Source organism: Glycine max, chromosome 1, assembly GCF_000004515.6.
Source record: "Glycine max cultivar Williams 82 chromosome 1, Glycine_max_v4.0, whole genome shotgun sequence".
NCBI lineage: Eukaryota > Viridiplantae > Streptophyta > Magnoliopsida > Fabales > Fabaceae > Glycine > Glycine max.
The window spans coordinates 57,040,721-57,054,888 of record NC_016088.4 but is presented as its reverse complement, the minus strand read 5'-3'; the positions used below and the strand labels follow the sequence as shown (position 1 = coordinate 57,054,888).

Genomic DNA, 14,168 nt, shown 5'->3' with positions numbered 1-14,168 from the left:
TGCATTCTTAATGAAGCTAAAACACCATCATGACCTTAGTAGCCAATTTAAAACAAACTAATTGTAGCAATGATCGACAGAATCAAAAGTTCCATTGATCGCATAAACTGAGAGATTATTGTTATCAACTTCTAACAGTATGTGTGAATTCACCAGATCGAGAAAGTTTATTATGACATCATAGCAAGTAAATACAATGTTTGGCTTTAATATGACTTTTCTAGAGGGAATCAATAGTGAGGTTGAATGATACAGGAAACAGAAAAGCTTTTAAAAAATATATAAATAAAAAACAAAGTTAAACACACTCATAACCAGGACACTCGACTGCCACGTTTCTTTTGTTGGGTGTTGCTGACACAAGAGAATGACTTTCTTTACACTTTGCCCGCCTTGAGATCTTCCTGCCTCCGTTCTTGCACAGCCTTGCTGCCACTGAGTTAAAGCCACTCTTCATGTAGCTTACTATTGCAGTGAGAAACTCTCTGAAATGTGAAATGGACATTACAATTCTGGAAAGGATTTACATTTTAGATAAAAAGGATCTACAAGAGGATGCATGTGGCTCAAATACATATACATATTAAATAGAAAAAGAACAGTCAGTTGGGCAACCAAAACTAAGAAACCACATTATATTCAATTTTTAACTTTGAAAATTAGTCAATAATCCATTTTGACAATGGCATGATTGCATCATTTAATTTCCAAGTCCAAAACAACTTGTAGCAAAGAAATGAAATATTTTACGCACATCAATCAAGTCAAAACGTGTATATATCAACAAAGAATATGAAGACCCTTATCAGTTCAAGTTCAACCTTATAAAGTTTCAGAAACTAATATCCCAGTTAAGAGTAATAGTGCAAAAACCTCTACACTATCTATAACAGGATTCATTTAAAGCATAACAGTAAGACTAATCTGAACAAATCAAGGGATAAAAATCAAAAGGTATTTGGTACTTACAATGGTGAGCAAGGAGACTGTCCCCCATTTACATAGTACAAGAATAAGAACGAATCATAATGTTGCCCATTGATTAAATAAAATCCCTGCAACCTTCTCACACACTTGAAAGACATTTTCTTGTACAAATTGATTGCAGGGTTATTGTAAGAGATTACATGCAAGTAGACAGCTCGGCATGTTGGAATACTTGAAGCATATTTTATGACCTCCCGAATCAGAGAAGAAGCTGCAGACAAGGCACAAATTAGACTTCCAATTTATATTACAGAGGACTTCAACAAAACTAAAGTACAAAATTCCTACCTATTCCAAGACTTCTATATGCTTCCACTACTCCCAGCGTCAGAACATAGACTAGAGTTTGGTCAGATTTAGCCGAGTCATATCCAAGCATATCCACTATCTACAAGAATAAGATCCATGCAATAAAATTCACAAATCATCAGCAAAAAAATAAATAAATAAGTTTTCAAACATTTACACTTTAAGTAGGGCATACCCTACATGACAGTTTGAACAAGTTTATTACAAAATAAGTTTTAGTGAGACGTTATCTAAAGGTTATTAACAGAAAAGTAATAAAACAATCAAGCCACATAAGCAGACTGTGTATATCAAGAAGTACATGACACTACAAGTTTGTTATGGCTGTCTTCAGATCAAGATGATTGATTGAATCATAGTATAAATATTAAGATATACTTTTCCATCATGTTTGTCTTGGTGTGTGCCCATAGCTTGTACATTAGAGTTTAGACATCTGAACAGGTTTATTGGAAAGTACTTTTCCATCATCTTTGGTTTGAAAAGATTGATTAAACACATTTCAAATAAATTTTGCAAACAAGAACTTGCTACATAATATACCCCTTTATATAGTCAATAAGCATTAAATAGCTTCACTTTCCACATGCAAGATGCATTCGCACAGAGTAGTAGAAACAGAACATGTGTTCTCTTTTCAGCACAAGTTCAAACATGGACAGATAACTTTTTCATAGTATGTTCTCTTTTCAGCACAAGTTTTAGCTATGATGGACAGATAACTTTTCATAGAATGCTTCAAGTAATTAGACAAAAGGCATACAATTGTACATGAATGGGGTCAACCTCACTTTCTTTTGCAAGAACAATTCGTGCTGTTACAAATCCAATGAGTTCATCACTTTGACCATCCGACCGACTGCTGTCAACAGCTCCCCATGACACAATGTCACGTCCATTTACCACATCATGGAAAAAAGTGGATTCGTACCTGAGAATTGTAAATATCTTTGGGTAAACACAATTTCAAGAGCTCATACTTGAACTTGAAGTCAATAAAACAACACATGACCTGACCTGATGGGAAATAATCTGCAATGGATATGCTCTAAAATGTCCAGGTCAGAAGGTTGAATAGGCCTGTAGCATATTTTTGGTTGAGTAGACACTTTTGGGTTTACCATTGAGTCTTTTTCACTTAATCCCCAGCAAATATCTGATATACTTGAAAAAATCGTGCAATAACAGCTGCTTCCATTTACACAGCAACAAAGAAAAGGGCCATTGAATAGTTGCTATAACTGGAAATTAAACAACAGTGTCAAAACTTCATATATATTATAAATACTGAAATGAAGAATAAAACAAGTGTGTGTGTGTATGAAAATTTTGGCTCAAATGTTAATGGAATGCTCCTTTTCTACAAGTGTCCATTTGGCACACGTAATTAGACAAGGAATTGGGGCTTGGAATTTTAATTATGACATTCAGAAGTTCTTTCAGAATTGGAATCACAATTTCAAGTTCCAATTAAATCAAATTATAATACAACTAAAACTAACTATTCCTAATTTATAATTCCTAGTTCTGAATTACAATTCCAAACCTCACCTCCACACTAAACAACCACTCTCCCTTATTTTGTCATTCTCATTGCCACCACTGTCGTCTTTGCTACTCCCCACCATGATCATTGTTACTGCTATCATTATCATCATCATTGCCACCAACCACTGCCACCAATGTAACCCTTTACATGACTATCCTAATTAGAGGTATCAAAATGGAATCGTATTTTGGCTTAAAATTATAATTCTAATTTCTACACTCTAATGCTTTGCACAACTCAACCATAAGAATAATGATTCTAGACCAAACCCAAACTCTTGTGCCAAATGGATGTTAAAAGTGTATATTTTTTGGATAGAAAAAGAAATATTATTAGAGGGAATCCACCTAGGCAGGACAAAGAAAAGTATAAGCAGGCAAGAAATGCAGCAAAACTCTACAATATCTATCCAAGTCAGACAAGATGAATCCCTTAAAATAGTTATTGGCAGAACACTATAAAGAGGTCATGTACACAATCCTAGCCCAAAATAAGCTAACTCTTATAACTTGTTCAGGAATCCCTTACAAGTAGTTTCTCTCCACTAATTCTTTTTACTAAAATCTTTAAACCTGGCCAGCAGAAAATAAAAATTACTCCAAAGTAGAAGTTCAGACCCACTGCTCAGTACTAACCAAGCCCTCCAAACAAAATAGTCATAAAAAAGAGATAGCCTTACATTGCAAGAGCAAGTGTTCAGTTGTTCATGAATTACAGCAGCAAATAGCACATGTGAGGAAATCCAAAGTCCAAACTCTCCTACCAGAATTGGAGTGAAATCAACTTGAGTTAATTCCATTCACTGGGTCAGAGGCAGAGCCAAGTACAATACCCTTACTTAGCTGTGAGATTCTTTACCACTGTTCTTGAGAAAATCCAACATACCAAGAGGCATCTACACTTCCTAGATGAAAGAAGTTAAAACTAGAATATCCCTTTTTTTTTCCCTTTTAAACCTGGATTTCGACCTTCAATTGTTCTGAACCTAAAGTAAATCATTCCCCAGATAACTTTATACGGTTGACCTTCAATTGCTCTCAACCTAAACAACTTCCTTTGATAGACAACACTAAATATATAATCTATCAAAAACAACAACTTTTTGGAAGTTTCCCACACACACAAAAAAATAGTAATCATATAATGTTTATTTTTAATCCATAGCTGGGATTTACAACAACTCACACACCTGCCCAAACAAACAAAAAAATATCCTAAGTCATGATCTTATACAACAACACCCTTTCCTAAAGAATCAAGTAGCAATCAAAGTATTGATAGAGAGTAGTAACCGCGGGATAGGATTTAGTTGTATAGCATAACAATAAAGTAAAAAGTTGAATAGTGATTGTAATCAATCACCTCCTCAAAGCGGAGTGATCGAGGCAACAAAGATGGGATTTGAATCCAAATAGAGAGAGAGTGTTGAGAAACAGAGATGAGATATTGGGATTACCATAACACAATCATTTCTTCTTAAGACTATCCCAAATTCAATTGAATGCGTTCCACCCTTGTCTCTAACAACCCAACCTAACCTTCACCTTCTCTTTTCAATATATATTTTTATTTTTACCCTTTTTAAATTTATTGTTTAGTAGTAGTATTTCATATGCAGAGGTATCGATTCAATTCTTCTCTCTTATGATTTTGTTTAGGATCTCGTCATTCCGTTCTTCCATCGCATGTTAATTCTATGCTAATGGAATACAATAATGCACATTTTGTTCCTGACCAAATCAAACCTAAGATATAATCATCCCATTCCTAAGCTCCATGCCTATTACTATTATAATTATAATTATTGTATTATACTAGTGTAATAATTTTGTTGTGAAAGCATATTAAATTTGCAATTGAAAAAATATTGTTGTAATTTTTTAATATACTTTTCAAATACTTTTTAATATATATATGGAAGTGTATATGTGTATAAATGTTTACAAAAAAATATATATAAACAAATATAGATATTGTTATATATTCAAATTATTTACAAATATTTTATATCATTCTAATTTATATAAATATATCTTTTAAGAGTATTAATTTTATAAATGCATTTATGTTTGTATGCAAGTTCAAAAATAAAGAAAAAATTACATTTATAATCATTAATTTTTTCTTTGAAAATAATTTCCATTGTAAAAAAACAAACAAATAACGTTGACTAGAAAAACAAAATAGTTATAAGTATTTAAACTTACAAATTTTCAATAAAAGTATAGGATAATATTTACATAATAATTTTGTTGATTTTATTTCATTTTTGCTAATAACAAATGTTAACTTTAAACTTATTTATTTTGGTAAAAATCATAAGTATCTTTCATTATGGACATAAAATCTTTCTCTATATTTAACGCAATTATATACTTAGAATTTAAACTTGAAATCACTTGCCAAACTAAAACAATTTCATCCGAATAAATACACACATTCCATGGTTGTATTTTTTTTTTCTAGTCAAATAACCTATTGAATATTAAATAAATAAGAAACAATTGAATCATATATGACTCCACAGTACACACTTCCATAAAGTGTTTAATTTAAGAACTCACAACAACCTTTCACTTTAAGAATTTAAAATAAGTCTCACAATAACCATCCATTTTTCATGCTTTTTAATTGGTTCTACCGAGCAAAACATTTTTTAAAATATTAAATAATCTTATATAAAAATCAATTTACACTCTTTTTTTTTTTTACAAAATCAATTTTACACTCTATTTTTTTTTTTTTTTACATCATGAGATAGATTAATATAAAATATCCATCAATTTTGCGTTTTGCCGGAGATATATAAAAAAAATGTTACTACACACATTCAATGAGATTTCTCATGTAAGCTTACTCTAATCAAAATTTGAAGCCTTAGTTAAAGATTCGAATCCAATACACTGATTCAATCAATTCCACACTTAAAATCCTCGGCAACAAACGTTAAAGATAAGAATTCATAACAAATTCCTGTTTTTAACAGTCAAGGATAATGTAACAACGGAATTGGTAAATTTTAACACTCTTTAAGTTCATTGGTCTCAAAATGCAGAAATCTTGAGATTTGGGCAGAATATGAAAGTGGAGAAGATAATAAAGCATAACACCGATATTGAAATCAAGCTCTCAATACCAAATTTAATATAGGACAATTTAGTATAGCATTTTCCTGCTAAACCCAAAATACTTCTTTAGGGTTAGAGTGCTCCCCAATTTAAAGATCATATTCTCTTTTAATGAAGAAAAACTCAAAATATTATATGATAATAATAATAAAAACTACTCAAATATATACATTAAAGGTCTATTTATTGACCCCCTAACAAATTACTCCTATTCTAAGCTGCAATAAGATCATCCAAAATAGAATAAAAATCTCTAAATAACATATGACGATAAATTATTCCATATAAAAAATTCTAAATAAGTAATGTGAAATTGATAAAAGACACACACAACAATGTTCTTTGACCTTGAAATTCAAAGGACTGCCCCAGTCATAAACCGATGATTGAGGACAGCCTCGGCAGTTGGTCTTTTTCGAAAGTCAGCATTAAGCATTGCCTGGAAATCAAGAGAACAACAGCATGAACTGCAGCCTGAATTAGGACTTGTTTGGATAAAGTTCCCCATAAACTCTCGTAATAAAAGAAGGTTAGAAGACAAAATGAATTCAGCATTTCTCGTAAGCCAAAATGAACTTATGTATCTAGCCTTTTGGAAAAGTTAAATGAGATAATTTTTATAAAAGGTAAGCATATAAGTTGATCTTAGCTTATAAAAGAAGTTCAATTGTAATATTTTACTTTCTCATGTTCTTCTCTTATAAGTATTTATGGAGAAGTTTTTTTCAAACAGGGCCTTACACTAATTCACACTTGAATTGAAGTACTAATGACAGCATGGTTTTTTTTAACCAGAAGACACTAGCAGAAAAGGCATTATTACATTGAATTTAATTTTTATGCACTATTAGTATAAAGATTTCTACACTATCAACCCATTAAAAAATAGCATGATCAAATAACTTTTAAAGTAGTTATTATAAAAGTCAACAATATTATAAAAAAATAGATTATAATTAGAATCATCTTTTTTTTATGCTAAATTCATCTTTTAAATAATAACAAACTCTTGTCATGAGAAAACAGTTACCCCTGAAACAGGTTTTCCGTGAACAGAATAACTTTAGAGATCTTTCTTACTAAAACTAAAATAATGTAACCCTCAAATACTGTAACACTCCCTCCCTCAAAGCTATTCACTAATGGTTGCCCGTACTAACAGACATATAAATACCTGAAGTAACTCAGCACCAGCACCAGCACCTAGATCCAGGAACTCGACAGCATTTACTAATCTGTCATCTGCCAGACAATACCTGCCAAACGAGGAATAAAATAGAATGAGACGAAAGCAATGACCTGATAAAATGTAAATATACACTTTCAGTAGACAGATTTTTCTTCAGGGTTTAGGTATGCTGAATAAAGTGCAAATCTAGTTCGGGAACTTTTAAAAACCACATATCAAAGTGCAGGTGGGCGAGTTTTAAATACACGGTACGAATGGAATGGCACCCCTAATCCCACTAGACAGGTCATCACTGGCATGCCGGGGAAATCAGCAAAGACCCTGCTTAAAGAATTATTCCACACTCATAAGTCATAACACAGGTATTAGTTCTAGAACAAAATTCATCTCAAAGAAGTTGTTTTTTTCTAATCCAACTTTTTTCCATACTCTTTTTTTCCTTTCCATTCTCTCTTTTCCCTCTATAAGCTAAATTTAAGGATGGTTATTAGATAATTTAGATGAGATATAACTGTAGCCTGAATGAACAACAAGCATTAAACTAGCCAAATTTTTAGAATATAGATAAACAGAATCATCGCATTTATATAAAATGAAATTAGTTTAGAACCAAAATAAGCCAATTTGAACTGGTTTGTTAGACATGGACTAGTATAATTGATTCCATCATTTACCATTATTATTAATTATTACTAACTAGTTTTCAAAATTCCCAAACATCTCCTAGTCTTTAGTTCAGCTGTTCTTCTTATGAATAACCCATCCCCATTATAAGTATACCTCAACCAATGGAAAAATTAGATTATAAAATAACACTATAACATATGTCTACTCTGTGAGTCTCCGCAAAAGACTAAACCAGAAATTGCACTAGAAGATTACATACTCTCGTGTTGCTTCAAGATCAAGTTGGAAAATGTTCTCCAAAAGCCTCTAAATTTCATGGCCAACAAAAACTTCAGTGAAAATATTGTCTTACAAGAAGGAAAACTTTCACAGAAAAGAATTATCAGCTATCAAAGACGAAGTCAAATTGGCAGCACAGCTTACTTGCAAGGAAAGGCTATCCATTACACCAGCCTCACAAAATAGAACAAAAGCCATGTATGCAAAAAGAAGACCTGCTTCATATCTGCATTGGAACTCATAAAAGAAATCGATAATCTGAAAAAGATGCTGAAACAAACTTCTGCATTGACCCAAGTTCTGACAAGCTACATGTCATCAGCTATTCCAAAAGCTCTTTTCTCCATTTGTGTGAATGCACCAGCACCTGATGCTCTTCTCCAAAGCCCCTCTGTAAATTGTCCTGAATCATCTAGTTCTGTGTACCTGTAATGATGGAAGTATAAGTAATGCTATTTATGTTGTAAACTACTTCAGCTTGTAGTTAGAATGTTAGCATATAGCAAATAAAGCAGCAATTTTGAGTATGACCTCAGAGTGAAACCCAACCTTGCTGCATAGACTATCTAGGAAATTTAGAAATACAAAATACACAATAGAAAAAAATATGTAAAAGAAATAAATAAAAAAAAACTATGCAGAGTGCACCAGTGATTGCCAATAAGCAGGGCAACATACTACACACAAAAACCAAAGTTCAAAGAAAAGATAAAAACATTTAGATAAACTAAAAAAAGAGAGAGACGAAAGATAACATTATCCAGCCCATATGCATAATGTATTAATAACAATTTAATTCAAGACAAAAATGCTCAGCAAACCATTACCTTACCTGACATTAACAGAAAAGGCTAGATCTCGGAGTCTTGGAATCAAATAAGAACCTTCTCTTTCTGAAATTGTGCTGCAATCATATGACAAACACATAAAAGGTAGGGTGAGAAGGTATAAGACAAATGAAAAATCTTCAATAAAATTAAATGATTGCTAGTTGCATACATGAGAATCACAGAAAATGGTCCTAGACTCTGGTGCAATCTATTATGGTCATGCAAGTAAGCTAGACCCTTCACGACACCTTGGAGCATCTTTATGATAAAATTTCGTCTCCTTTTAGTTGTTAGTCCTTGTTCAAAGGGATTCCAGGATGACCCTTCTCGATCTCTCGATACCGTTTCACTTGCAATTTTTGCATAGTCTGCGGCGCTATATTTTCCATCATCACGAAATGCAAGCCACCAGATCAAACACGTTGCTCTAAGTGGACCCCGAGAAACTCTCCCTTCGTAAAGCCTGCAACACGAACAGAACTGCCATGAGTATGTATTATCATTATGCTAACCAAAAGGGGCACACTACGTCCCAAATGGATTCAGTGTCTGTTGTCTTTTTTCACGCATTCACACAGTGAGTGCATATGAAACCATTGGATAAAGATAGGCCTTTTAAGTCATCCAATCTTCATGGAACAGTTCCAAATTGTTGAATGTGTGAATGCAGGAAATCACAATGATTTATTTGCATTGCCTACCTGATTTTGACCTTGCCTTCTCCAACATCTTGACAGTGACAGATGGTGGTCGAAATTGGAAAGGTTGCCGGAGGAGAAATAAATCTAGTGTGGATTGGATAGATTACAGATGAATCCAACTGTTGACAAAATTGGTTCATCATGAACCACTTAAAGAACCTGGTTCATTGTAGTTTTGACTAGAAACAAAATCATTTTTCTTTATTAGGAAGAATCTTGGTATAGATATTGGGTCACATTAAGGCTCATTAAGGTTATATAACTCACGAGTACTCATAATATTCTAGAAAAATATTTTGTACTCAAATATAAGAAAAAAAAATATTTTTTACTTGTTAAAAATTAATTTTCATCATTTAATTCAATTAATGATATTTTAGTTTTTTTAAAATATTTTTATTAGAATTTAATATAAAAAAGTCATTAAAAATATAATCTCCAAATCACAGTACAAGACTAGATTTCACATACAACTTCTGTAACTATTCATAAAGAAAAGTCTATCATATCAAACTATTTTCCTATTATTTTTAATATGTGTGTTTAATTTTTTTAGTCGTCTATCGCTTTTAATTTATTATCATCTATCTTTATTTTTAAATTAATTTCAATATTTTTAAAATTATATAATGGAAATAATTTTATATCAAAAGTTAAATTATTTGTTATCTATAGTACAACATATATATTTTTAAAGATTTATATATTCATTATAAATTTTATTACAATTTTATACATTCAAAATTATGTATTCAATTCCATATAAAAATAAAGTAAATAAATAAACAAGAAGAGGGAAGTGGAAGCTAGTAGTCCGTTTCAGCGTGTGTGATACTTTCCTTTCATCTTCTTCTTCTCTCTGCGATAAAAGCAAAACCTAAAATTTGGTTTAGGCATAGGAATCTGTTGTAGAGTTGATCTACCTGGAATGGAGGGAGCATCGTGGAATAGTAGTGTTTGTGTGGCACCGTTTCTGAGCAAGACCTACGACATGGTTGATGATCCTTCCACCGACTTAGTGGTGTCGTGGGGCGAAAACAACAACTCCTTTGTTGTTTGGAACGTTCCCCAATTCGCCACAGACATCTTGCCCAATCATTTTAAGCACAACAACTTCTCCAGCTTCGTCAGACAGTTGAATACTTATGTGGGCATCACATCACTTTTTCTCCCATCATTATCATCTTATCTTATTTCTTCTTCTTCTTCTTCTTCTTCTTCTTCTTATTATTATTATTATTATTGCTTTTTGCTTATGCTAAACCCCTCTTTTTCTATTATGGGGTGAAAAGGGATTGAAGGATTGTTGTTCTTTTCTATTGGGGTTATATCTGTGCTTTATGGGAAGCCCTATCTGTCTTCTTGTTGTTTTATTTCGATTCGATGTGGCACATTCTACCTTTCATTTCTGTGGCGTCTCATTGATTGGTATTATGAATCTCGAATTTGCAGGTCAGTATTACACCTTCATTGGGTATGCTCGACTTTAGTAAATTTCGCAAAATTTTTTGTTAGATCTGAGTTTGCATAGTAAGTTAGCAAAGTGAACTCAATTTTTTCTTTTATGTTTTTGTCTCTTGTTCTTTGGGTTAAAATATATTAATTCGTGTATGTTTTTGTCTCTTGTTCTATGGGTTAAAATATATTAATTCGTGTATGAGGAAACCGAGATTGATGACCTTCGATAAAAATGCTTTCGATTTTCCCTGTTTCTGCACTGGGATTCAGTTGTTTAGGAGTTAAGTCCGGTAAGTTCATTATTGATCATGAGAAAACTACATGTTTAAATTGTGGTTTTATGGATTAGTTAATGTGATTTTCAGCTTGTCTGCACCATGATTGAAACTGCCTTTGCTTGGTGTTTGGCTGTAACATATGTTGCTTAAGCTGAAGAATTTATGTCATGCAACTAATAGTTTCTTAAACAGAGTCCATATCATCTGTAATTTCTGTTATTAATATACACAAACAATGATGTAGTCAGAATGAAAGACTGCCAAAAGCATGGATACATTTAGCTGGTTCTACCAGTGTACAAAATTTATCTTTCATTGAGAGTGATTGTGATTGTGGTAACTTTAGGCCTAGGGCAAGGTGATTGAAAAAGGGGTTGCAGGATATAATTAGGCGTGATTAAAGACAATCTTTGGTATTGTGCTGTAGGAAAAATGTTGCAATGATGTGATATGGTCATAGGTTATGGCAAATATAGGTCCCCTGGTTGGCACTTCTCAGTGAGGTTTATTAAGTATCACAAAATCTATTCTATTGCTCTCTAAGAAAATTTACCGGTATCTCATACACTCACAGAGAATATTGTTTAACATGCCATCTCCCCTCCATGCATAATTAACATTACATGTAGTTTTATCAAGCTGGATTAGTTGTACAATTCACACATTTCTCTTCTCTTAATCTGTTATTCTTTTTGATTGACAAGCAGGGTTTTAGAAAGGTTGACCCAGATCGATGGGAATTTGCAAATGAAGGATTTTTAAGAGGTGAAAAACAACTTTTAAAAAGTATCAGTAGGCGGAAATCTGCTCATGTAAATGGTAGTCAACAAGCATCTCAAGTGCATAAATCAGCTGCTGGAGCATGTGTTGAAGTGGGGAAATTTGGGCTTGAGGAAGAGGTGGAAAGACTGAAAAGGGATAAGAATGTTCTTATGCAGGAACTTGTTAGGTTGAGACAGAAACAGCAAGGGACTGATAACCAATTGCAAAATGTTGGGCAACGTGTGCAGTCAATGGAGCAGCGTCAGCAGCAAATGATGTCATTCCTGGCTAAGGCCATGCAGAGCCCAGGCTTCTTAGCTCAATTTGTTCAGCAGCAGAATGAAAGTAGTAAACATATCCCTGGGAGCAATAAAAAGAGGAGGCTCCAGCGACAAGAAGAAGATAGTTTAGCCACCAAGGATCTCCATAGTTCTCTTGATGGACACATTGTCAAGTACCAGAGTTCCATAAATGAGGCTGCAAAAGCATTATTTCGCCAGATATTGCAAATAAACAATTCTACAACACAATCATCAATTAAGAACCCTGATGTTTTCCTTATTGATGATATTCCTTCTGCCATTGCATCAGATAGCAGTAGTTCATCCACTCAGGTTTCTAATGTGATGGTTCCACCTATATCTGAGCTGACGTCTATGGAAGTAGGATCACAGTTTCCTCTCAGTTGTATGCCCAGTAACATATCTGAGGTGCAGTCTTCACCTGCTGTTTTGGGTTTCTGTAGAAGTCAGGGGATGGAGACAGAAAGCAGTTTATTGAATCATGAGCTGAATGTTATGGGGGCTGATACTAGGAACATGGGGGAGATAGATATGATGTCAACTGTTTTAGATGAGGCAGACGAAGCTGATCATTTTTCACCTGACACAGATGGAATTTCTAAACTCCCAGAAATCAGTGATGAATTCTGGGAACTGTTTTTAAGGCCAAGCCCACTTACAGAAGACACAGAGGAAACTAAATGTAGCTCTCTAGGATGTGGTTTGACTGAAGATCAGGGTTTGCCTTCAGAAATGGGAAATAAGCAGGAAAATTTTGATACAATACAACATGTTGACTGTCTTACTCAACAGATGGGACTTCATGCATTGGAGTACTGATTGTGTGTATATATGTTACTCACAACTGAAGGTAAACTTTTTAGCTTGCAGCCTCTCACTTATGCATAACTTTATAAGCATACTGGCTCAATTAGTTCCCTGAAATGAAACCAGTGTAAAATCTCCTTTCATTATCATCATACCCAATTGCTGCCATTAAAGAGTGAGAACAGTGAGGGAGTAAATCAGGAGTGTTTAAAACAATTACATTGAATGTCTACAAAAATGTCTGATGTATTATGATCATACATACACATTATTAAGATAGAAATTTACTACGTATGTGCTTCTGAGTTTTGTTGTTATAACTTACAACAAGGTATAAAAGTAGGAACGGGAATTTATTTTCATTTCCCCCTTGTTATATATCTATAATCTATTGTATCAAGAAGAATGAGAATTATATGCTTCCTTTCGTTGTTCTTAAAATGTCATACATGCATTGATGTATATTATTATCCCTCAATTCAGAGGAGATGAAGTTGGACAGTGTAATGTTTTAGTTTCCAACGCTTTTCTGTTGATGATTCCCTGCACAGGTTGAGGTCCCCTTTGCTACTGAGCAGACAAAGCCATCTTACTTATACAACAAAGAAACCTGACAGATCCAACAACTTGATCGGTGCTTTTATCCGCTTGTAATGTCGTCGTGTGTTCTGTTTGTCATTGGGGGCTTAAAAACATACAAGTTCACGAAACTTCATATATCTCCATGTATTTTGAATTTTAATAACTATGCCCCCGTTTCCAATGCGATGATATTTTTGTGGGGATGTTCCGTATAATTGGATCATAACTCTTGAATTGCTGTTGAATAACTACTGTTTACTGAAGCTAAGTTTAACCTCCAAGTACATAGACCATGTCGTGTGGTCTCATACCATTTTAAAGTATTCCGGTGTTTGGGTTAGTTTGGTTGGGTTAGTTTGGTTGTTTTCTGTTTTAATTTT

General features: G+C 33.3%; 3 protein-coding genes across 4 annotated transcripts; 1 reads left to right on the top strand and 2 right to left on the bottom strand.

Annotated features, from left to right (window-relative positions):
• Positions 1–70: 70 nt before the first annotated feature.
• LOC100794189 (histone acetyltransferase MCC1) lies at positions 71–4,562 on the bottom strand. 2 transcript variants are annotated; one of them, XM_006573787.4, is made up of 6 exons: positions 4,302–4,562; positions 2,314–2,537; positions 2,083–2,227; positions 1,276–1,375; positions 970–1,198; positions 71–485 (listed from the first exon to the last, which is right to left on the bottom strand). In XM_006573787.4, the coding sequence occupies exons 2-6, from the start codon at positions 2,418–2,420 to the stop codon at positions 299–301; spliced, it is 768 nt and encodes a 255-aa protein (XP_006573850.1). In that variant the 5' UTR covers positions 2,421–2,537; positions 4,302–4,562; the 3' UTR covers positions 71–298. The 2 variants fall into 2 exon arrangements, with proteins under 2 accessions (XP_006573850.1, XP_040873430.1); XM_041017496.1 differs by having other exon boundaries at positions 4,208–4,510.
• Positions 4,563–5,892: 1,330 nt separating this feature from the next.
• LOC100805144 (uncharacterized) lies at positions 5,893–9,803 on the bottom strand. The gene is made up of 8 exons (XM_003516701.5): positions 9,600–9,803; positions 9,068–9,361; positions 8,901–8,972; positions 8,381–8,494; positions 8,213–8,294; positions 8,049–8,095; positions 7,148–7,229; positions 5,893–6,412 (listed from the first exon to the last, which is right to left on the bottom strand). The coding sequence occupies exons 1-8, from the start codon at positions 9,740–9,742 to the stop codon at positions 6,329–6,331; spliced, it is 918 nt and encodes a 305-aa protein (XP_003516749.2). The 5' UTR covers positions 9,743–9,803; the 3' UTR covers positions 5,893–6,328.
• A 508-nt stretch (positions 9,804–10,311) lies between these two features.
• Positions 10,312–13,969, top strand: HSF-04 (heat stress transcription factor 4). Its single transcript, XM_006573786.4, has 3 exons — positions 10,312–10,746; positions 12,043–13,249; positions 13,758–13,969. The coding sequence occupies exons 1-2, from the start codon at positions 10,528–10,530 to the stop codon at positions 13,216–13,218; spliced, it is 1,395 nt and encodes a 464-aa protein (XP_006573849.1). The 5' UTR covers positions 10,312–10,527; the 3' UTR covers positions 13,219–13,249; positions 13,758–13,969.
• The last annotated feature ends 199 nt before the right edge of the window (positions 13,970–14,168 follow it).

Excerpts from the sequence above, each read along its gene's own strand:
- LOC100794189 (XM_006573787.4), bottom strand. The coding sequence starts at position 2,420 with ATGGTAAACCCAAAAGTGTCTACTCAACCAAAAATATGCTACAGGCCT. Across the intron at positions 2,228-2,313 it reads TGCAGATTATTTCCCATCAG|GTACGAATCCACTTTTTTCC; the intron begins GTCAGGTCATGT and ends TACAATTCTCAG. Across the intron at positions 486-969 it reads CAGTCTCCTTGCTCACCATT|AGAGTTTCTCACTGCAATAG; the intron begins GTAAGTACCAAA and ends TTCACATTTCAG.
- HSF-04 (XM_006573786.4), top strand. The coding sequence starts at position 10,528 with ATGGAGGGAGCATCGTGGAATAGTAGTGTTTGTGTGGCACCGTTTCTG. Across the intron at positions 10,747-12,042 it reads TCAGACAGTTGAATACTTAT|GGTTTTAGAAAGGTTGACCC; the intron begins GTGGGCATCACA and ends ATTGACAAGCAG.
- LOC100805144 (XM_003516701.5), bottom strand. The coding sequence starts at position 9,742 with ATGATGAACCAATTTTGTCAACAGTTGGATTCATCTGTAATCTATCCA. Across the intron at positions 8,295-8,380 it reads TTTGGAATAGCTGATGACAT|ATATGAAGCAGGTCTTCTTT; the intron begins GTAGCTTGTCAG and ends GTTCCAATGCAG. Across the intron at positions 6,413-7,147 it reads CTGGTGCTGAGTTACTTCAG|GCAATGCTTAATGCTGACTT; the intron begins GTATTTATATGT and ends CTTGATTTCCAG.